This window comes from Hemitrygon akajei, chromosome 5 (genome assembly GCF_048418815.1).
Source record: "Hemitrygon akajei chromosome 5, sHemAka1.3, whole genome shotgun sequence".
Classification (NCBI taxonomy): Eukaryota; Metazoa; Chordata; class Chondrichthyes; order Myliobatiformes; family Dasyatidae; genus Hemitrygon; species Hemitrygon akajei.
The window spans coordinates 39,410,571-39,435,722 of NC_133128.1; the positions used below are offsets into that span (position 1 = coordinate 39,410,571).

Sequence of the window (25,152 nt, forward strand, 5' to 3'; positions counted from 1 at the left end):
TTCTAAACTCAATTCCACGATTGATGAAGGTCAATACACCATATGCCTTCTTAACCACAGAGTTAACCTGCACAGCAGCTTTGAGTGTCCTGCAGACTCGGACCCCAAGATCCCTCTGATCCTCCACACTGCGAAGTCTTATCATTAATACTATATTCTGCCATCATATTTGACTTACCAAAATGAACCACCTCACACTTATCTGGTTTGAACTCCATCTGCCACTTCTCAGCCCAGTTTTCCATCCTATTGATGTCCAGCTGTAACCTCTGACAGTCCTCCACACTATCCACAACACCTCTAACCTTTGTGTCATCAGCAAATTTACTAACCCATCCTTCCACTTCCTCATCCAGGTCATTTATAAAAATCACGAAGAGTAGTGGTCCCAGAACAGATCCCTGAGGCACACCACTGGTCACCGACCTCCATGCAGAATATGACCCATCTACAGCCACTCTTTGCCTTCAGTGGGCAAGCCAGTTCTGGATCCACAAAGCAATGTCCCCTTGGATCCCTTGCCTCCCTACTTTCTCAATAAGCCTTGCATGGGGTACCTTATTAAATGCCTTGCTGAAATCCATATACTCTGCATCTACTGCTCTACCTTCATCAATGTGCTTAGTCACATCCTCAAAAAGTTCAAACAGGCTTGTAAGTCATGGCCTGCCTTTGACAAAGCCATGCTGACTATTCCTAATCATAGTATGCCTTTCCAAATGTTCGTAAATCCTGCCTCTCAGGATCTTCTCCATCAACTTACCAACCACTGAGGTAAGACTCACTGGTCTATAATTTCCTAGGCTATTTCTACTCCCTTTCTTGAATAAGGGAACAACATCCGTAACCCTCCAATCCTCTGGAACCTTTCCCGGCCCCATTGATGATGCAAAGATCATCACCAGAGGTTCAGCAATCTCCTCCCTCACCTCCCACAATAGCCTGGGGTACATCTCGCCATTACATAAGACAAGGGAAACTTTTATATCTTAAATAAATTTTAGGAATAATATTGATTGTCATCAGACATGAAATTCATCTTTAAATTGCAAACACCTCATTTCCCTACAATGAGATTTTTCTTTCACAGGGTTTCACCTCCATTGATAACTTAATCTAAAGGTTGTGGTACAGTGATCACAGACGGGGAGGGTTACAAATTTAAATGACAAGCAGCAATTTGGATAAGGATAAACAGTGTGAGACAGAATGGAACAGATGGTGCCTAAGTAAATAGCATCAATTCAAGAAATGAATGGTAATTAAAGCTATTATATCTGAATACACAAAGCATTAATTAAAATATTGATAAACTAACAACCCAATTAGAAATAAATGAGAACAGAGACATGTCTGTATGGTGACCAGAGCTGTAAATATATATTAGAAGGAACCTAGAAAGTATATATTAGAAAGAACAGAAAAAAAGGACATGGATGAGTGAGAACAGCTGGTAATAAAGAAAGAAATGAGGACCGTTGTAGAGGATGATTTTGTGAAGAGGAATGAGAAGTAGAACCACTGTGGATGGTAAGATGTAAAATGGGACAAAACTACTGGTTGAAGTAGTTTATAGGAAAACTAACAGCAGAAATGTAATTCCAGAGGGAATTATTTTAGAAAACCTTGTTTTAAGTATAATCTTCAATGGAGTGAAATAAACAGCCAACGTTTTGGTCTGAATAAAGCACGCCAGTGCCTCTATTTCCTCAGGGGCCTGTGGGGGTGCACCATGTTTCTGAAAACCTTGGCAAGCTTCCATAAATGTGTGATGGAAAGTGTGCTGACTGGCTGCATTACGGCCTTGTTCAGGAACACGAATGCCTTTGAACAGAAAACCCTACAAAGATTCAGCCCAGCCCATCACAGATAAAACCCTCCCAACCTTTGAGCACATCTACATGAAACGTTGCCGTAGAAAAGCAGCATCCATCATCAAAGATCCTCACCACCCAGGCTATGCTCTTTTCTCACTGCTGCCATCAGGTAGAAGGTACCGGTGCCTCAGGACTCGTACCACCAGGTTCAAGAACGGTTACTACCCCTCAACCATCAGACTCTTGAACAAAAGGGAGTAAGGCACTGGCACCTTGAGTATTGTGAACAGTTTTAGGCCCCTCATCTTAAAAATGATGTGCTGGCATTGGATAGAGACCATTGGAGGGTCACAAGGATGATTCCAGGAATGAAAGGGTTATCATATGAGGAATGTTTGATGGCTCTGGGTCTGTACTTGCTGGAATTCAGGAGGATGAGGGGTGATCTCATTGAAACCTTTCAAATGTTGAAAGGCCTAGACAGTAGATGTGGAAAGGATGTTTCCCATAGTGGGAGAGTCGAGGACAAGAGGGCACAGCCTCAGGATAGAAGGGCACCTTTTCAAAACAGAGATGAGGTGAAATTTCTTTAGCCAAAGGGTGGTGAATTTGTGGTCACACCCAGCTGTGGAGGCCAGGTTGTTGGGTGTATTTAAGGCAGAGATTGATAGGTTCTTGATTGGGTACTCCATCATAGGTTACAGGGAGAAGGCCGAGAACTGGGGTTAAAGAGGAGATAGAAAAAAGGATCGGCTATGATTAAATGGCGGAGCAGACCTGATGGGCCAGATGGCCTAATTCTGCTCCTGTGTCTTATGGTCTTATGATCTAACTACACTGACTTAAGGAGTTTGTTATATTGTTATATCATACTCACTATTTATTGCTCTTTATTTATATCTACATTTGCAGTTTGTTTACAGTTCATAGTTCCCGATGTTTACAGTTTACAATTACCGTTCTACGGATTTGCAAAGTTTGCCCACAGAAAAAGATTCTCAGAGTTGTATGTGGTGACATGTATGTACTCTGAAAGTAAATTATACTCTGAATTTTGAACTTTATGAGCTTTGAAAACATTCGCTCTTCATTCCTCTTCATAGATGCTGCCTGACCAGCTGTGTTCCTCCAGCATTTTGTGTCTGTTACTCTGGATTTCCAACAACTGTAGAATCTCTAGTGTTCATAATAATCTTCAAAAAAGGCTCTTGTCTTATCAAAGGATGAATTTACAGATTAATTTTCTGTAACAATTAATCTCGCATTAATGGAGCATGCTCTATTTGACAATGTATCACATAATTCATCATCATCATTATGTGCCATGTTGTATGATGTGGGTGATCATGGTCTTTGACTAAAATTGTTCTTGGCAATATTTTTCTACAGAAGTAGTTTGCCATTGCCTTCTTTAGGGGCAGTGTCTTTACAAGATGACTGACCTCAGCCATTAATGATACTCTTCAGAGCTTGTCTGCCTGTCGTCAGCGGTGGCATAACCAAGACTTGGGGCAGGCGGGCTAAGCAGGTGCTACACCATGCCCAAGGGTGACCTGCAGGTTAGCAGAGGGAAGGAGTGACTTACACCTCCTTTGCTAGAGACATATCTCCTCCCCGCCACACAAATCACATAATTAGAAAGAAATAATTCATAATCTCAAAATAAGAGGTCCACTGTATTGTCTGGAAATAGAAATACTTGCAATAAGTTGCAGGTTTCCATCCCTGGTTGCATAAGGAAAGTCAATGATATCATCCATTCAAAGAGCAGTGAGTAGATTTCATTTCTCCTTGACAGGGAGCAACAGGTGGAGCAAGCGTTTGGCTTCATTACAATCGCCAACTCGACCACGGTGCAGCACACCACTGATTCTTTCTACACTGCTTTGTGACTCAGAGGTGAATAGTAATGGGAAGAGATTCCATTTCCTGAAAAATCAGCTTCTGCGTCATGTTATCCAAGACAATGCCTGATTTCCTGGCAACGGGTTACAGGGCCTTCATTTTCCAAAGGACCCTTGTCGCTAAGCAAAACGTGACCACAGACTGACTGAGTCGTTGCGAAAAGTTGCTCTTTACCGCTAACTATATGACAAACAGTTGTGGAGCAGGGAGGAGCGAGGATGCCAACTGCAGCTGATAATATCTGTGTTTGAATAGCAATTGAACATCATTAACATCATTGGACTGCAATTGGTGGCAGTCCTTCGGATTCGAAGAAACCTGTGCGTGATGGAGTTTTAAGTGGAACAGGGGCAATCCCACTCTCTCAGCAGAAGAGATCTGGATCCAGCGGCACAGACAACCATTACGGCTGGAGACTGCAATACAAATAAATTTAACCACATATTCTCAGACCCAAAACTGATTCTGTTCCTCTCACTGCCGGAGATCACAGGATGTACTTCACCACAATGCAAATATAAAAGCAGATAGAAAATTAAGATACCAAAGTACTTTTTTATAAACGAAATAAACTGAGCTGTATAGAAATGTCACTAGTCACATTTGAGGATTCCCATAGTCTCTGATTTCTATGAGCCTGTTCTAGTATTCCCACACATTGCCTGACCACTGGCTGGAACATGTCCGATGGAAAACAGCGGAAGGCCTTGAAGGACGATGGCTGTGCAGCTCTCTCCTTAAATAACCTTCCTTGCATGAATGGCTGCAACCTGGGCAACTCCAAGGAGACTGGGGGAATGGTAACAGTGGGATCCTGAGTGCTTTCATCCGGTGAGGATTCAGCAGACTCGTATTCCACAGATACACTGTCCTGACCCGGAGTAGTGCATTCTGCTGAAGGTCAGATTCCTGGAATGCAATCAGCTTTCGGGCACAGACAACCAGAGACACGATTTCAGCATTTGGAACTCGTAAGTCGTAACTTTCATTACAGTGCCCATTGTTGAGTAGATTGTCCCTGTAATCAGAAGTGGGATAGCAGCCATCAGCTGGCTCGGGTTTGACTCCACAGGGACCCCAATGTGTATTTCCACCACGTCTGCACTGGGAAGGGTGGCATTCAGGTCCTGCACAAATCCCTGTGCAAAATTTGTAGTGGCTGCTCTCTGCTCCTGGCAATTGCAACGAAGCTTTCTCGCAGGCCTACCGCATCAGCAGTCATTTGTTTATGCAAATACTTTAACCTTCTTTTGTAGATCAACTTTTAAATTCATCTTCTTTTGTGATAGTGCAGGGTAGCCAGTAATTCAAATTAACAGGCAAAGGTATTTTATTGAACAAGTAACTGACATTGTGCAATAAAGCATTTCTTTCAATGTTTTGCTCAAACTATACATGCAGTCTCCTATAAGTTTCTGTACAGAATTGTATCGTATTGGCCTAACAAGTCACAGTTCCTGAAGTGGTAGTGACCAATATTCTAATTTACACGTTAATCATTTGATTATTGGTGGGACCTAAATGTAGGCAAAAAGATTGCCTCATTTTCTAAATATCATTTGATTGTGGAGTAATTATTGTTATTTGAAGCTCTTTATAATACATGCTATGTAAATGTATATTTTTATGATTAAACCTCGTCTGCTTACCCCCTTTAACACAGCTAAGGAGCTAAGTGTTACCCGTTATTTTGAGTGCATTGTATATTTGCAAAAACCTGGAACACAAAATCCTAAAGAATATATTTTTTCCAAAACATTTGACAACAAGGGAACTGGATTGAAAATTCTGTGCAGTTCTCCCGGTAGCATATTTAATTGGTTAAAATATAAAACATTCTAGAAGTATTCCATGGTAGTACTCCACTGGAAGCATGAATAGTAGTTTTGACAAAATATTTCTTTTGTTAGAAGTACATGTTCTGATGCATAATTCAGAAGAATCTATGAATACAAGTTCTCCCTGGATATTTCAGATCTATAGCTTTCCTTCAACAAAACATATAAATATTTTCCAAACCCTTATTTTGAGGATTGTATCTCTGCTTGGTATTGCAAAATAAATGTAGACTGACAGCAGTATATGGGAGGTGATGGATTGTTGTTGATGCAATGGACGTGCCACAGTTACGCTGGCCAGCGCCAATCTCATCTGGTGAGAGTGGACAAAGGTCCTGGCTACACGACAAGGGTAAAAGAATCCCAGCACCATTCAGCAACTGTGCTATTATTTCCTAACAGCCAGATTAACAATCTGGCATAAAATCTCCTTTACCAGGGCACAAAAAGCTAATAACTTATACTTTATACTTGCATTTAGTTGTTTAATAATTGCTATTAAAGATCTGGAAGTAATTGCTTTCAATCTGAACTAATATTCACCACAAAATTAATTAATTGAACATTATCTTGTATTTGTGAGATCTTGTACAGAACTTGCCCAAATAACAAAGCTGATAGTGTTCAAAAATAATTACGTGCTTTGCTTTCAACCATATGTCAAGGACATCACAAAGTGATATAAGACACAATATTTTCAAGCATCATTTGATTTTGGAATCATGGGGTCCAAGTCCATAGCTCCTTGAAAATATATAAGGTGGGACAGAAGGTAAATAGCATGCTTGCTTTCACTGAACAGGATAGGAAGCATAAGAGTAAGGAAATCATGTTGCAGCTATATAGAACTTCGGTTTGACCGCTTGGACTGTTGTATGCATTTCTGGTTGCCCCACTATAGAAAGGATGAACAATGATTTTCAGAAAACTGATGACCAAGGACTTCATTATGATCACACAACTTAATTGACAGGGAATGATCAAATTGCCTCCATTTTGGTGTTGTCCTTGTATGCAATTTTCTTAAAGCAGTATAAGGCTTATGTTGATACTTCATTCAGCACGTTGACATCAGAAAGTGGAACCTCCAAGTCTTGGTGTGTCTGAACAATAGTGCATTATTGGTTGCCAAAATTACAATGATACCAGGAGCAATCATCATTACTTATGCACTTGTGGTGAACTACATATACCTGTCTGGACACGCCCCCCCTGCTGACTGCTCCTGTGGCTCCTCCCACGGACCCCGGTATAAAGGCGATTGGAGACACCGCCCCGGCCTCAGTCTCCAGGATGCAGTGTGGTGGTCAAATGCTGCTTGTTCTTTCTTCCAGCCAATAAAGCCTATATCTCGCCTCATGTCTCAGAGAGTTATTGATGGTGCATCAATTTTATTGGCTGGAAGTTTTAAAACATGGAAAGCATTTTACGTCCGGAAAAATTAGACATTGACCCCCAAACTCCAGAAGCAGCTCTTGCCTTTGAACTCTGACTTGCATCCTTCCAATCATACTTGCAAGCAATTCCAGTGACTGAGCCTGCCACAATGCACAAAATCCTACTATCAAGAGTAAGTCCGAAAGTATTCTCCCTTATCAGGGACCTGCCGACCTACCAAGGGGCACTGGACGCCCTCAAAAGACAGTACCTGCGGCCGGTGAACACTGTCTACGCAGACAAGGCCCGCCCCCTGGTCAAGTCTACCACATTTCCCCTCTCTGCCGAGGCCCGCGCGGCCTTCAGCTGCATTAAAGGGGACATTGCCAAAGCAACGATGCATGTGGTGGACGAGACCATTCCCTTCCAAGTAGAGAGTGATGCCTCCGATTTCGCGCTGGCTGCTACCCTCAATCAGGCAGGCAGGCCAGTAGCATTCTTTTCTCGTACCTTTCAAGGCCCTAAAATTCGGCACTCTGCGGTGGAGAGAGAAGCCCAGGCCATAGTGGAAGCTATTAGGCACTGGAGGCACTATCTCGCCGGCAAAAGGTTCACCTTGCTGACCGACCAGCGCTCAGTTGCGTTCATGTTCAGCAACCAACAGCGGGGCAAAATCAAAAATGATAAAATTTTGCGGTGGAGAATAGAACTCTCCACCTACAACTATGACATCCTGTACCAGCCTGGAAGGCTCAATGAGCCCCCTGATGCCCTATCCCGGGGAGTGTGTGCCAGCACACAGCTCGACCAGCTATACGCCCTCCATGCAGATCTTTGCCACCTGGGGGTCACCCGATTTTACCATTTTGTGAAAGCCCGGAACCTGCCTTACTCCCTTGAGGACATCAGGACGATGACCAGGGACTGCCAAGTCTGTGCTGAGTGCAAACCGCACTTCTACCATCCTGAAAAGGCGCAACTTATCAAGGCCACCCGCCCCTTTGAGCGACTGAGTGTTGACTTTAAGGGCCCCCTTCCCTCCACCGACCGCAATGTCTACTTTCTCAACATTATCGACGAGTACTCGCGGTTCCCCTTTGCCATCCCCTGCCCCGACACCACTGCCACGTCCGTCATAAAAGCCCTGCGCCAGCTCTTCACTCTGTTCGGATATCCCTGCTATATCCACAGTGATAGAGGGTCCTCCTTTATGAGTGACGAGCTGCGCCAGTACCTGCTGGCAAGGGGCATTGCTACTAGTAGGACCACGAGCTATAATCCCCGGGGTAATGGACAGGTGGAGAGGGAGAATGCCACTGCGTGGAAGGCCACACTTTTAGCCCTTAAGTCAAAAGGGTTGCCGGTCTCTCGATGGCAGGAAGTCCTCCCCGAGGCACTCCACTCTATCCGCTCCCTGTTATGTACGTCCACCAATGCCACCCCTCACGAGCGCCTCTTCTCTTTTCCCAGGAAGTCTGCCACTGGGACCACCCTACCGGCTTGGCTGACGTCCCCAGGGCCAGTGCTGCTCTGGAAACATGCGAGGAGCAATAAATACTCCCCGCTGGTTGAGAGGGTTCACCTACTACATGCGAACCCCCAGTATGCCTACGTGGTCTTACCTGATGGGCGGGAGGACACGGTCTCCGTCCGCAACCTGGCGCCCGCAGGAGCAGCAGACCACGACCCCGAACACTCCACGGTAACTATGAACCCTGTACCCGAGGTGACACCGCGCACACCGAGCCCTACACAGACTCCTCACGACACTCCTATACCGGGCGTCTCGTACACGTATATACCAGGTGCCTCGCACACACGTGAGGGATCACTGACGCCTAGTGGGCTGACACCTCCAGTCAGGCCGGAACCAGTGCAACCACCATCTCCGGTGCAATCACAGCCGGTGCTACGTAGATCGCAGTGACAGATTCGACCACCTGATAGACTTAACCTGTAAATATACTTGTAAGAAACTTCGCCCCATGGGGACTCTCTTTTAAAACAAAGGGGGGGTGAATGTGGTGAACTACATATACCTGTCTGGACACGCCCCCTGCTGACTGCTCCTGCGGCTCCTCCCACAGACCCCGGTATAAAAGTGATTGGGGACTCCGCCCCGGCCTCAGTCTCCAGGATGCAGTGTGGTGGTCAATTTCTGCTTGTTCTTTCTTCCAGCCAATAAAAGCCGATATCTCGCCTCACATCTCAGAGAGTTATTGATGGTGCATCAGCACTGCAGCATCTTAAGTCGAGAGCAGATGTGTAAATAAAAGCAGAATTCCACAAGTTGGTATCCAATTTGAACAGGTCCAGTTTCAGATGAGCAATTCTCTCACTTAACTATTGAATTGAAGTGAATGTATGAAACCATTTTTCAACGATTCACCACAGATCCTCCCACCCACACTAACCTGTCCTCAAAATGGAGGGCCAAAAGATGCAACACACCGTGCCCGGCAGTAGTCTTTCAAATTGGACTTGTTACTAAACAGCAGCTAGGCTCTGGCAATCAGGTACTAAGGCTAACTCAGAATCTCCTAGCGGTCTTTGGACAAAAACATTTAAAAAGTCCAAATAAAATTAAAGAATTCTACACATTGAAGAATTGTTTACCAGTTTAAAAATGACTTTTAAAACTCCTTAAAGTTCAAGTGATTGATTTAAAAGATTATGAGAAAGAGCAATAAGTAAACCACTTAGCTGCATTTACCCTTTTACTCAGGGCCATTGACCAGATTAAATGGCACCAGCAAGCCTAATACAGAGTGCTAAACTGGCTTCTTCAGCAAGTTAAATCAGAATCAGCTTTATTGTCACCAACACATCATGTAGAATGCATTGTTTTGTTGCTGCACTACATTTAAAATGTCACAAAATAAATAAATACATCCATAGATACAAAATTCAAATGTGAAGCAACCTTGCTTGGCAACGACTGGTAACATTCCTGTTCAGGCAGACAGATGTGGAATAAGTCATACTGTCTGTCTAGTCTTACTGGAGGAGGTTGCAGATGGCCTGGGAGAATGATTGTTAAGAGAAGGCTGTTAAAAGAAGCGAGGGAGGAAATAACAGAGGCTCTGACCAACATTTTTCAATCCTCCCCAGTTCCAGGAATGGTGCCAGAGGATTAGAAGACTGCTAACCCTGTGTTATTGTATTAAAAGGGAGGAAGGGATAAACTGTAATTACAGGTCTGTTAGTTTAACTCAGGAAGTGGGGAAGTATCACATCGATTCTGAGGGATAGTATAAACCTTCACTTAAATGTGCACAGATTAATCAGAAAACGTCAGCACGGATCTGTTACAGGAAGTTATGTTTAACTAGTTTGATAGAGTTTGTTGATTAGGTGACAGAGTATCATGAAGGACTATTAGTAAAGTTGTAAGTTAGTTTACTATTGTCACATGTACTAAATTACAGTGAAAAACATGTCTTGCACGCTGTCCATTTAGGTCAATTCATTACGATGGAGCATTGAGGTAGTATAAAGTAAAGCAGTAACAGAGCACTGAACAGTGTGCAGCAGCTACGGAGAAGGTCAAATGCAGGTACGCATTAAGGTGCGGGGTCACAAGTTAGATTGTGAGGTCAAGAGTCCATGTTATAACAGGAGAAAATCTGCAGATGCTGGAAATCAAAGCAACACACACAAGATGCTGGAGGAATCCAATATCTCAGAAAGGATATGTTGATATTAGAGGGAGTCCAGAGGAGGCTCACAAGGATGATTCCGGGAATGAAAGGGTTAACATATGAGGAGCATTTGGCAGCTTTGGGCCTGTACTCACTGGAATTTAGAAGAATGCAAGGGGATCTCACTGAAACCTACCGAACATTGAAAGATCTAGATAAGGTGGATGTGGAGAGAAAGTTTCCCACGGTGGGCATGTCTAGAACTAGAGGACACAGTCTCAAGGTTGAGGGGTGACTTTTTAGAACAGAGGTAAGGAGGAATTATTTTACCAGAGAGTCGTAAATCTGTGGAATGCTCTGCCACAGACAGTTGTGGAGGCCAAGTCTGTGCATATATTTAAGGTGGAAGTTGATCATTTCCTGATCGGTCGGGGCATCAAAGAATATGGCAAGAAGGCAGGTGTATGGGGTTGAGTGGGATCCAGGATCAGCCATGATGGAATGGTGGGGCAGACTCGATGGGCTGAATGGCCTAATTCTGCTCCTGTGTCTTATGATCTTATGGTCTAACTCAGCAGGCCGGGCAGCATTGATGGAAAAGTGTAAACAGCTGGCGTTTCGAGCTGAGACCCTTCTTCAAGACTACTGCTGCCTGCATGTTCTGGATCTCCGTGAAGCTTCAGTCTGCGACCCCGGCGAGAAATCGGGTCCACAGGGCCCCGCAAGGCCACAGCCTGAAGGAATCATCTTCCAAGCCACACCTGGCGATTTGGAAAATGTGGCTGATTGGCGAGCTCCAGGAATGGGAGCATGTTGTTGTGAAGAACCGCAGTACGAGTGCGGCTATAGATCACAGGCTCTGGCAGCACCCCAGCTACCTTGAAAAGGGGAAAAAAAGGAGGTATTAGAAGAAGAAGAATTTAAACTGGTCCGCTGATGGGCTGAGAGTAGCCCTCTGGCACTCTACTTACCTCTGCCCCCTGTATATCTCATGCTTGTATGCTGCATATACTGATAATAAATGTACTTTGAAATAAACAGTCAACATTTTGGGTCGCGATCCTTCATAAGGAGTGGAAAATAAGGTGGGGGTGGATGGACAGAGGCCAAATAAGAAAAGCAGGGAGGGGCAGGAGTATAACATGGTAAGTAAGAGGTGAGACCAGGTGAGAAGGATGGTGAGTGGGTGGGGGAGGGGTGATGATGTGAGAAAATGGGATGTGATAGGTGGAAGAGGTAAAGGGCTGATAGGAGAGGACACTGGGCCAAGGAAGGAGGAAGGTAATCAGAGGGAGGTGATGGGCAGCTCATGAGGGTGGGGTGAGGAAAAGGGAAGGAGTAGGAGAGCTAACAGAATGGTGAGAAACAAAAAAGGTGGATGGGGAATAGAAGAGTAGGGAGTGGTTGCTAGAAGATAGAGAGATCGATGATCATGCCATCAGGTTAGCGACTACCCTGGCAGAATATGAGGTGTTGCTCCTCCAACTTGCATTTGGCCTCATTGTAGCAGTAGAAGAGGCCGTGCACAGGCATGTTGGTGAAGAAATGGGAAGTGACCATCAGGAAAACTCTCCTTCTGGTGCAGATGGAGCAAAGGTGCTCGATGAAACAACCTTCCAGTCAATGTCAGGAGTCACCAATGTAAAAGAGGCCTCACCGGGAGTTGATACAGTAGCTAACTTCGACAGCCTCACAGGTGGAGTGCTGCTTGACTTGGAAGAACTGTTTGAGACCCTGAATGGTGGTGAAGGAGGAGGTGCAGGAGCAGGTGTCAACTTGCAGGGATAAATGGCAGGAAGATCTGTGGGGAGGGATGAGTGGACACGGGTGTTACATAGGAAGCGATCTCTTTGGAAAGTGGAGAGGGAGGGAGGAAAACATGTACTTAGTTGTAGGATCCTGCTGGAGATGGTGGAAGTGGCGGAGAATGATGTGCTGGATGTTGAGGCCCATGGGGTGATAGATGAGGACAAGGTGAACCCTATCCCTGTAATGTCAGTGGGGGTGAGGAGTGGGGTTTGTGGTGAGGGCAAACATGCAGGAAGTGGAGAAGATGCAGGTGAGAGTAGCATTGATAGTGGTGGACGGAAAACCCCATTTTCGGTTTTTAAAAAAAGGGCACCTCGGATGTGCTGGAATAGAAAGTTTCATCATGGGAACAGATGTGCCAGAGGCAGGGGAATTGAAGGAAGTGATTAGCATTTTTATAACTGACAGGATGGGAAGAGGTATAGTCATGGTAACTATGCGTATCAGTCAATTTGTAAAAGATAGCAGTCAGGTTCCTGGGATATGAAATAGAAGCGTTATGTTTTGAGAAGTGGGAGATTAAGAGATTCAAATTAACACATTGAAACTTTAATCCAGCAGAAAGTGTCTGCTGAGAGTGAACTGTAGCATGGGGGAGCATCTGACTTGTGGATGCTGTTTTCAGCCAAATCACTTGCCACAAGCTCAACAGGAATGGATTTTCAAAAGTTTATCTAAATACAGACATGCCAAAGGCATGCCTGTGTTCTCTTCATCCAAGACAGAGAACAACATTCTTATAATATAAGAATATTAGAGAGAGTGCAGAGACGATTTACTAGGATGTTACCTGGGTTTCAGCACTTAAGTTACAGAGAAAGGTTGAACAAGTTAGGTCTCTATTCATTGGAGCGTAGAAGGTTGAGGGGGGATTTGATCGAGGTATTTAAAATTTTGAGAGGGATAGATAGAGTTGACGTGAATAGGCTGTTTCCATTCAGAGTAGGGGAGATTCAAACGAGAGGACATGATTTGAGACTTAGGGGGCAAAAGTTTAAGGGAAACACGAGGGGGTATTTCTTTACTCAGAGAGTGATAGCTGTGTGGAATGAGCTTCCTGTAGAAGTAGTAGAGGCCAGTTCAGTTGTGTCATTTAAGGTAAAATTGGATAGGTATATGGACAGGAAAGGAGTGGAGGGTTATGGGCTGAGTGCGGGTAGGTGGGACTAGGTGAGATTAAGAGTTCGGCACGGACTAGGAGGGCCGGAATGGCCTGTTTCTGTGCTGTGATTGTTATATGGTTATAACATAAGAACACAAGAAATTGGAGCAGGAATAGGCCATTCGGCCCATCAAGCCTGCCCCGCCATTCAATGGAAACAACTTTCCTACTTCTATCTTGTATATCCCTTTCAAAATTTTGTATGTTTTTATAAGATTCCCTCTCATTCTTCTGAATTCCAGAAGGTATAGTCCCAGGCGACTCAATCTCTCCTCATAGGTTAAACCCTTCATTCCTGGAATCAACCTGGTGAACCTCCTCTGCGCTGCCTCCAAAGCCAGTATATCCTTCCTCAAGTATGGAGAGCAGAGCTGCACACAGTACTCCAGGTGCGGCCTCACCAGTACCCTGTATAATTGCAGCATGACCTCCCTGCTCTTGAATTCAATCCCTCTAGCAATGAAGGCCAACATTCCATTTGCCTTCTTAATAACCTGTTGTATCTGCAAGCCAACTTTTTGCGATTCATGAACAAGCCCTCCTAAGTCCCTCTGCACAACAACATGCTGCAATCTTTCACCATTTAAATAATAATCTGCTCTTCTATTATTCCTTCCAAAGTGGATGATCTCGCATTTACCGACATTGTATTCCATCTGCCAGACCTTGGCCCACTCACTTAACCTATCTATATCCCTCTGCAGACATTCCACATTCCCTCTGCAGACTGCCCACAATTTGCTTTTCCACTCAGTTTAGTGTCATCAGCAAATTTTGCTACGTTACACTCAATCCCCTCTTCCAAATCATCAATGTAAATGGTAAACAGCTGCAGGCCCAGCACCGACCCCTGCAGCACCCCACTCACCACTGACTGCCAACCAGAGAAACATCCATTTATACCAACACTCTGCTTTCTATTGGTTAACCAATCCACTATCCATGCCAATACACTTCCTCCGACTCCATGCATCCGTATCTTATTTAAGTCTCTTGTGCGGCACCTTATCGAACACCTTCTGGAAATCCAAGTATATCACATCCACCTGTTCCCCTCTATCCACTGCACTCATTATGTACTCAAAGAACTTCAGTAAGTTTGTCGAACAGGACCTGCCCTTTCTGAATCCATGCTGTGTCTGTCTAATGGAACCACTCCTTTCTAAATGTTTCGCTATTTCTTCCTTAGTGACAGCTTCAAGCATTTTCCCGACTACAGATGTTAAGCTAACTGGCCTATAGTTGCCCATCTTTTGCCTACATCCTTTTTTAAAAAGTGGCGTGACATTTGCTGTCTTCCAATCCCAGTGGAACATGTCATAGCAATTTCTTTGGGTGATGTGGTGGTGATAATGGAAGTGTATGAAGGTAATGAAATATGGGTCCAAGATTGCATTGCCATTAGGATAACGTGGAGTGCATGAATACCACACAGGAGTCTGATTGATTATTGGTGAGTGTGCAACAGGAATTGAGTGAATTGAGTCGTGTCTGAAGCTAATTGTGCAATTAGCTGGATAAGGCACCCACTGATGCTCACCACAAATCAGGTTTGAGTTCAAGTTCAAGTTTAACTGTCATTCAAACCATTCACATTTATACAGCTAAATGTAGTCCTCTGGGTCCAAGGAGCAAGACAGCTCATACAGTAAATCAAGCCCACAGCACATGTAGTTGCAAAAGCAGATACAGTCACAGGTAATATTAGCACAAGTTCCTGAGTGGCATGCCTGAAACATTGACGGTGCATGGGATGTTGTCCTGGAGCCACGTCTCTGCAAGAACAAGTATGCAGCAGTTCCTCATCTCACACTGGTTCAGCAGAGGAAGGCAAAGCAGCTTGTCTCATGCTGGGCCAACTGCAGTCAATCTAGTTTGTTTTTTAGTGGGCAGACACTAGATTCCACTGCACCCACTGTTCCTCTGTTCTTTCCCACACTGTCTCTGACATTTCTTTCCCTGGCTGGCTGTAACACGCAACACCACAGCACGAGGGCCTGTTCTGCTCAGCAACCGAGGCCAAGCAGATCCCCCACCCTCTCACCAATGAGCCGATGAACCAGATCTGTGGTATTTTATATGCCATAGAGACATCGTGTCTATAGACAGCCAAGGAACAGGCCCTTCAGCCCATCTAGTCCATGCCTTGTCCAACAGGATCCTCAAATAAAATAAAAACATTTAAGACTCACACGTGCACTATTTGCTCGCCCTGGAGAGGCTGCTGTGACCAAGTGTGCTGCCATCTTATGGGATCTGCCTTCAAGTTTGTTCATCAGATTTCCTCAGCTTTGCTGCATGTTCTGACCTGCAAGGAATGATTAGCCCTGGAGAACATTTCTTGTTATCTTGGCTTGGTATGGCAACTGCTCTGCCAGTGGCCACAAGAAAGTGCACAGGCAGAGCGTAGCACATCACGGAAACCAGTCTTCCCTGCAAAGACTCCATTTACACCTCTCACTGCCTTGGTAAATCAGCTAACTAGAGGTTCCCTCTTTTCCCCGTCCCATTCTGCAGAAGATACAAAAGCCAGAAAGTACATACAACCAAGCTTATGGGGAGTTTCTATTCTGCTGTTATAAGACCCCGGTACGATAAGATGGACTTTTAACCTCACAGTGTACTTTGCTTCTTGCCTTGCATCACAGTGCCCTTTCTCTGTACTGTAACTGTAACACGTTATGAACACATATCACTATAGCGTAGAACAAATCTTCAGCGTAAGGTGTTGTGCTGACCTGTTAACCTACTCTAAGATCAGTCTAATGCTTCACTCCTACATAGCACTTTATTTTCTCTCACTGATGTTCACAGGTTCCTCTTATTGTCAAAGTATGCATGTACAATACCAACACTGACATTCGCCTTCTCCAGATAGCCAGGAAATACAGAAAAACTGCTGAAAGAAAAGACCTCAACTCCCCCTCCCCACACGAAAAGGAAAATGAAACAAAACTCCCAAACCTCAAACTCCCCCGCCCTCTCCCTTGCATAAAGAAACTAACAGGTCGCCCACACAAAAGATGGCAGCTAGAACACCAAACCTCAAACTCCCAACCCCCTTCCTTGCACGAAAACCAACAGACCACCCACACAGAAAATGGCAGCCAGAATGTCAAAAACCCCTTCCCCCACAAAAAAATAACAGAGGTATAAGCACCAAACCCCAACCCCCTTTCCTACACATAAAAACCAACAGATCGCCCAGGCAGAAAAATAACAAAAACATCAGACCCCAAATCCCCAACTCCCTCCTTGCACAAAAACCAACACATCGCTTACCCAGAACCCCAACCCACCAATCAGCAGCAAGAAAGAAAACAACAGAGAAAAGTGAAGGAAAGCAATATGAACTACAGTCCAATAATCACACACATCTCAGAGCTTCGAAAACATCCTCCCGCCAGAACTGAGGAGAGCAGCTGGTCAAAGTCAGTCCACTTGTGAAAAATGGCTGCTGCACCACTCTGCCACTGACCTGTGGCCTTCCAAACGCCACCTACTCGGCAACCAACTGTTGTCAACCCACGGCCTCAGTGGAGAGCGACTGCTGACCTCCTCCACATGCATCTTGATGCCTCAATCTTCCTCGACACCTCAAAATGGAGTTGATCATTGCCCCACACCCTGTGTCTGGTCTTCTGCACAAGGCAGCCTGTGCTTGTGGTCCTCTCCAGACACAGCAGAGCACCAGATCACTCAATCAAACTCCAAACTGTGCATCACAGGCTCCAACTGTCTCTGAGACATAATCAAGACAGAAAGAATGAGCAGGAGTTGTAGAAAAAGGGAAACAATTTGAAGAGATTGGCTATCTGAAAGATGTCGCCCGAGGAATTGTTCGCTAGTGCCACCTTGGCCAGAAGAACCCTCCCCTCCTACATAGCTCTCCATTTTTCTATCATCCATGTGCCCATCTAAGAGTTTCTTAAATGCCCCTTACGTATCTGCTTCTACTGTTAGCCCGGCAGGACGTTCCACACACCCACCACTCTCTGTGCAAAAGACACCTCTGACATCTCCCCTATACTTTCCTCCAAACATCTTAAATGATGCCCCCTCATATTAACCATTTTCTGTATTTTGCTATTGTCCTTCTATGTACTACCTGAATATAGGATGAAATTATCTGTATGGATTGCATGCAAAACAAATTCTTTCACTGTACGTCAGTACATGTGACAATAGTAAGCCAATTTACCCAGGTACCAGTTTTACCCAAAACTGCATTCTATCAAGACCTTAAGCCCTCATGAAACCTTGGAATCCACTCTCACTCTAGACTGTTTAGGCATAGACTTGAAGAGCAGAGCAGGGTAGTTATGATAAAAATGCACAAACATTTCACAAGACCACAGACAGAGAGAACTGTGTACATTTCTATTTATTCAGGGATAGCTTCTTCCTCTTTGTCATCACATTTCTAAATGGACATTGAACACATGAACATGTCCTCACTACTTTTTTTCTCTTTTTGCACTATTTATTTAATTTAACATTTTAATATATGCATATATTTCTTACTGTAATTTACAGTAATGATTATTATCTACTGCAATATATGGCTGCTGCATAACAACAGAATTCACAACATATGTCAGTGATGTTAAACTGATTCTGATTCTAATGATCACATTAGGGAGGATGGAGAGTGTAATGGGAAATGGGATTAACTTAAAGTTTCATTTCGGAAATATATGTGATTATTAAAATACTTTGCAATATGGATGAATTCTTCAGTGAAACAGTGAACTCAAGAACATGAGAAATTAGAAGTGCATGACCTCACTACGTAAAACTGCGTTTGCCAAGTTTTCACCCAATTACTCAATCTAGCCCTAAACTAGTGCACAATCACAATGTCCTCATCACAATATGCCTTCCATTTATTTTGATATCATCAGCAAACTTGCAAGTGTTACTTTTCATTACCTCCCTCAGGTCATTAATGTAATTAGTAACCAACTGAGGCCAATCTTCTGATACCCCTGTGGAATTCAACAGTTTCAGACGATGAGTCCACTGTCTTTGCAGCAATTCTGTTAAAAGCCTTGGGCGCAGGCTAGTTTGTCGTTTTTTACTGATTACCCATTACAACTCTGGCATTTATGGCAGCAATGAAGGTCCTCCATCTCTGTCTATCCTTGGCCATCTTCTCTGGTGTAGTTCAGGTTTCTCATTTCTGCCTCTGTGGTACAGCACCAAGTTGTCTTTGGTCTCTCGTGTTTCCTCCACCCTTCAGAGGTCCAGTGAAGTGCTGTTTCGATGATGGAGCTGGCCTCACTTATCACATGCCCCATCCACCTCCAACGCTTCCTCATGACACTTGTTGCCATATCCTCTTGATGACACTGAAGGAGAAGGGCATGGTTGGAGATTTTTCTTGGTCAAGAGATAGGCTTGTACTGTAAAATGGCGGCAACTTGGCAAGGTAGCTCTCTGTCATGTGTGAGCATGCATACCCGTGAAAGAATGTGGACAGAACACAGCTCTGCTTTGGTGTGGGTGCTGCGCTTGGTGATCCCCAAATGTTGCTCATTGTTCTGAAGACATTTCTACGCTTTCTGAGTCTGCACTGGATGTCGCCTTCGGTTCCACCATGATGCCAAATGATGCGGCCCGGGTAGGTGAATCTGCTGGTGCTGGGCAAGTCGACACCATATGCCTTGACAGGAGGAGGAGACTCTACGTTGAGGGTCATGGATTTCTCTGGCTGGCCCTGAGTTCAACCTGTCCACTAAAGGCACACAGGCGCTGAGTGTTCTCTTGCATGTGGCAGTAATGCAAGGTCATCCGCAAAGTCAAGGTCTTCCAGAGCAGAAAACACAGTCCACCTAATGCCTCTCTGCTTATCTTTTGTTGTTTTCCTCAGAACCCAGTCAATCACCAGGTTAAACAATATCACCAATTTTGCCTGAGTCCTGTCTTAACGTCAAAGCTCAAGTTGCAGTCCCCAACTGTGCAGGTGAAATTAGAGTGGAAACTCTGGATGAGCTGGACAAACTTGGAATGGATCCCGTATGACCTGAGAATTTGCCAGAGGCTGTCCCTGTCAATGCCATTGAAAGCCTTTTCAATGTCCATACAATCTACATACAGTTGTCTCGGCCACTCTGTGCACTGCTCTGTGATGTTACACAGTGTGAAGATCTGGTCGACACAGACTCTGTTCTTTCTGAGGTCAGCTTGCTCACTCCTCAAGCGCCCACATTTGTGATGCTATGCCAGTTGTTGCAATCACTTAGTATTTCTTTCATGGGGATCCTAACAGTGACTCCCTTTATCCAGTCTTGGGTACTTGTCCCTGTTTCCAGGTTATAGTAAACAGTCATTATACGATGGCTTCTCGGCCTTTGGGCTAAGATCAAGTTTAGTATCCATTGTCTGTCAAGTCAAGTCAAGTCATGTCACTTTTTATTATCATTTCGACCGTAACTGCTGGTACAGTACACAGTAAAAACGAGACAGTGTTTTTCAGGACCATGGTGTTACATGAAACAGTACAAAAACTACACTGAACTACATGAAAACAACATAGAAATAAAACTACACTAGACTACAGACCTACCCAGGACTGCATAAAGTGCACAAAACAGTGCAGGCATTACAATAAATAATAAACAAGACACAGTAGAGGGCAATAAGTTGGTGCCAGTTCAGACTCTGGGTATTGAGGAGCCTGATGGCTTGGGGGAAGAAACTGTTACATAGTCTGGTCGTGAGAGCCCAGACGGCAGGAGGGAGAAGAGTTTGTATGAGGGGTGTGTGGGGTCCTTCATAATGCTGCTTGCTTTGTGGGTGCAGCGTGTAGTGTAAATGTCTGAAATGGCAGGAAGAGAGACCCCGATGATCTTCTCAGCTGACCTCACTATCTGCTGCAGGGCCTTGCGATCCGAGATGGTGCAATTTCCGAACCAGGCAGTGATGCAGCTGCTCAGAATGTTCTCAATACAACCCCTGTAGAATATGATGAGGATGTGGGGTGGGAGATGGACTTTACTCAGCCTTCGCAGAAAGTAGAGACGCTGCTGGGCTTTCTTTGCTATGGAGCTGGTGTTGAGGGACCAGGTGAGATTCTCTGTCAGGTGAACACCAAGAAATTTGGTGTTCTTAATGATCTCTACTGTGGACCCGTCAATGTTCAGTGGGGAGTGGTCGCTCCGTGCTCTCCTAAAGTCAACAACCATCTCTTTTGTTTTGTTCACATTCAGAGACAGGTGGTTGGCTCTGCACCAGTCTGTTAGCCGCTGCACCTCCTCTCTGTAAGCTGACTCATCGTTCTTGCTGATGAGACCCACCACGGTGATGTCATCGGCGAACTTGATGATATGGTTCAAGCTGTGTGTTGCAGCACAGTCATGGGTCAGCAGAGTGAACAGCAGTGGACTGAGCACGCAACCCTGGGGGGCCCCCGTGCTCAGTGTGATGGTGTTGGAGATGCTGCTCCCGATCCGGACTGACTGAGATCTCCCAGTCAGGAAGTCTAGGATCCAGTTGCAGAGGGAGGTGTTCAGGCCCAGTAGGCTCAGCTTTCCAATCAGTTTCTGAGGAATGATTGTGTTGAATGCTGAACTGAAGTCTATGAACAGCATCCAAACGTATGTGTCTTTTTTGTCCAGGTGGGTTAGGGCCAGGTGGAGGGTGATGTCAATGGCGTTGTCTGTTGAACGGTCGGGTTGGTACACGAACTGCAAGGGGTCCAGTGAGGGGGGCAGCAGGGTCTTGATATGCTTCATGACGAGCCTCTCGAAACACTTCATGATGATGGATGTGAGTGCAACGGGACGGTAGTCATTTAGGCAGGACACTGAAGACTTCTTTGGCACGGGAACGATGGTGGCGGCCTTGAAGCATGTTGGAACGGTGGCGTTGCTCAGGGAGATGTTGAAGATGTCAGTAAGAACATATGCTAGCTGGTCTGCACGTCCTCTAAGCACTCTGCCAGGAATATTTTCTGGTCCGGCAGCCTTCCGTGGGTTGACCCTGCACAGGCTTCTTCTCACATCGACCATGGTGAGACACAGCACCTGGTCATTTGGAGGAGGGGTGGACTTCCTCGCCACCACAGCATTTTCCACCTCAAAATGAGCGTAGAAGTTATTCAGCGCATCTGGGAGGGAGGCATCACCCGCACAGTCAGGTGATGTTGTCCTGTAGTTGGTGATGTCCTGAATGCCCTTCCACATGCGCCGCGTGTCGCCGCTGTCCTGGAAGTGGCTGTGGATCCGCTGGCCATGTGCACGCTTTGCCTCTGTGATGGCCCAGGACAGTTTGGCCCTCGCTGTTGTTAGGGCTGCCTTGTCGCCTGCTCTGAAGGCGGAGTCATGGGTCCTCAGCAGCGCACGCACCTCTATGAATTTCTCATACTTTATCACTTGAGATTGGGATTTTTGTAAGTTCCTCGCAGTCATATGAAATTAGCTCATTTGCTATCATAAGCATATTTGCAATATGTGGTCTACAAAGTGAAACTTGATGTCAAAAATTGACTTAACATGTCTGTTACTTCTTTGTTTTCTGTTACTAATTGTTTTCTAGCAGTCCTATACCAACCTTAACCTCCTTCTTTCTATTTATGGTTTATGTTCATTGAAACTGTTTGTTTTGATCTTATGCACAAGTTTCCCCTCAAAATCAATATTCTCCCTTATTTGAAGTTTGATGATCTCTTTCCTTCTGAAGTTTTGGCATCAAACATAACCATGCTTGGTATTTCTATCAACGAATACTTGCTGGCTGAGGTACAACTAGCAAGCATCCTTTGATAGTAATACACAAAACGTCAGAAAAATGGGAATTGGCTTGGTCACCTCATTTAATATTGCTGGTTATCCTCTGCCACATTTTCTCACATATGAGAGGCAAGATGATGTTTCAGTTTGGTGTTAAAATGCCTTTGCCTGTTGTCAGTGCTATTTTGATTGTAATGCCATTCAGTAACACGTCTGTATAATGATCACTTTGAGCATGATTTCCTTCGTTCCTGGAAATTATTAACACCATTCAGCAACAGCTTGTTTAGAAGTTGCCTATGAGGGCTGTCCTTGTATGAATGCCATTCAGGCTCTTCGCAAGCTCGAGAGGGGAGGGGCCTGCCCCCAGTTCCCAGCACTCCGTTTCCTGCACATTGTCAGTAACACGTCTGTATAACAATCACTTTGAGCATGATTTCCTTCGTGCTTTTTGTTCCTGGAAATGATTCTCAAATTCTAAAGTACCAGTGTAAAGGCTGTAAATAATGACAACAAAATCTCAATCTAATCATTTCTGTAAAACAACAGAAAATGCTGTGTATATTCAAAGACCAAATTAAGTGTATTATCGGAGTGCATATATGTCAGCATGTACTATGGCGAGGAGAGAGCATGGCCTGTATGGTGGGGATACTTGAGGATAGATGCTGCTTTCCTGTGGCACCATTCCTTGTAGACGTGCTCAATGGTGGGACAGCAGGTCAGGCAGCATCTGTGGAAAAAGAAACCAAGGTAACACGTCAGGTTGATGACCTTCCGACAGAACTGTTAGAGATAAGCAGCTGAGAGAGGGGGAGAACGGGTAGAGAGGGGGAGGATGTAAGGGATAGAACATCGAACATTACAGCACAGCAATGGCCTCAGAATGAACTTTGTTTGTGGCCTTGTTTGCCGGCACCACACTTACTCTGTGACGGTAACACAGCACAGGCACTTCAGCCCACAATGTTGTGCTGACCTTTTAGCCTGTTCTTAGATCAGTCTAACCCTTCTCTACCATATGATTCATCCATTACGCGCTGTGTCGTATGACATGCACATTCATGGTCTTTCCAGGACCATGATTGTTCTTGGCAAATTCTTCCGCAGAGGTGGTCTGCCATTGCCTTCTTCTGGGCAAGTGAATTTACGAGATGGGTGACCCCAGCCATTATCAATGCTCTTTCAAGGTTGTCTGCCTGACATCAGTGGTTACATAACCAGGGCTTGTGATATCCACCAGTTGTTTATGAAACCATCCACCACCTGCTCCCATGGCTTCACATGCCCCTGATTGGGGTGGGGGGAGGGGGGCTAAGGAGATGCTACACCTTTCCCAGGGTGACCTGAGGCTAATGGAGGAAAGGAGTGCCTTACACCCCCTTCAGTAGAGACGTGACTCCACCCTGCCACCTACATAGCTCTCTACTTTCCTATCTTCCATGTGCTTTCCTAAGAGTTCTTTGAACACCCCTAACGTATGTGCCTCTAGCAGCACCCCAGGGTAATTCAACTGGTAAAGTTTGAATGGAAAGGTGATTAGATCCAGCTGAACTAGGGTGGCAAAGGCTGGAGAATAACAAAAAGGCACAAGGAAAAGATGAAACATGAAGGTAGCAGAAGGAAAAAAAGGTTATCTTTAATTCAAAGACACTACCTGAGGGGGAAAAAAGTAGCGAAAGGGAGTACATGCATAAGGTTGTAAGCAGCAAAAGTAATGAAACATTCTGGTTTTGTGTGTGAGCAGGTAGAGACGGCAATGTTAGTGTACCAGAAAAGGTTAGGTTGGGGTTCTAAGACAGGGGTCGCCAACCTTTTTTTGCACCGCAGACCGGTTTAATATTGACAATATTATTGCGGACCGGCTGATGGGGGGGGGAAGGGGGGGTTGTTAAACACAACCGGAATACAGCGATACTTGAAGGAACAACACACACAAAATGCTGGTGGAACACAGCAGGCCAGGCAGCATCTATAGGGAGAAGCGCTGTCGACGTTTCGGGCCGAGACCCTTCGTCAGGACTAACTGAAAGGAAAGATACTAAGAGATTTGAAAGTAATGGGGGGAGGGGGAAATGCGAAATGATAGGAGAAGACCGGAGGGGGTGGGGTGAAGCTAAGAGCTGGAAAGGTGATTGGCGAAAGTGATACAGAGCTGGAGAAGGGAAAGGATCATGGGACGGGAGGCCTCAGGAGAAAGAAAGGAGGGGGGGAACACCAGAGGGAGATGGAGAACAGGCAAACAACTGAATATGTCAGGGATGGGGTAAGAAGGGGAGGAGGGGCATTAACAGAAGTTAGAGAAGTCAATATTCATGCCATCAGGTTGGAGGCTACCCAACTGGTATATAAGGTGTTGTTCCTCCAACCTGAGTTTGGATTCATTTTGACAATAGAGGAGGCCATGGATAGACATATCAGAATGGGAATGGGACATGGAATTAAAATGTGTGGCCACTGGGAGATCCTGCTTTTTCTGGCGGACCGAGCGTAGGTGTTCAGCGAAACGGTCTCCCAGTCTGTGTCGGGTCTCACCAATATATAAAAGGCCACACTGGGAGCACCGGACGCAGTATACCACACCAGCCAACTCACAGGTGAAGTGTCGCCTCACCTGGAAGGACTGTCTGGGGCCCTGAATGGTGGTGAGGGAGGAAGTGTAAGGGCAGGTGTAGCACTTGTTCCGTTTACAAGGTTAAGTGCCAGGAGGGAGATCGGTGGGAAGGGATGGGGGGGCGAGTGGACAAGGGAGCCGCGTAGGGAGCGATCCCTGCAAAAAGCAGAAAGATGGGGGGAGGGAAAAATGTGTTTGGTAGTGGGATCCCGTTGGAGGTGGTGGAAGTTACGGAGAATTATACGTTGGACCTGGAG

The 25,152-nt window shown here is 45.2% G+C and overlaps 1 protein-coding gene across 2 annotated transcripts in view; it reads left to right on the plus strand.

Moving 5' to 3' along the window:
* LOC140727656 (uncharacterized) overlaps positions 1-25,152 on the plus strand; it is a 124,516-nt gene that overhangs the window by 55,835 nt on the left and 43,529 nt on the right. The window contains exons 3-4 of one of the 2 annotated variants that reach the window (XR_012098892.1): positions 8,408-8,639; positions 11,154-11,616. Coding sequence is in view for 1 of the 2 variants with exons in the window: in XM_073045279.1 (XP_072901380.1) it covers positions 8,408-8,639 (232 nt within the window). In the remaining variant the exon portion in view is untranslated. Of the gene's footprint in view, positions 1-8,407; positions 8,640-11,153; positions 11,617-25,152 lie in introns of those variants that run through there. The other variant, XM_073045279.1, reaches the window with a different exon arrangement.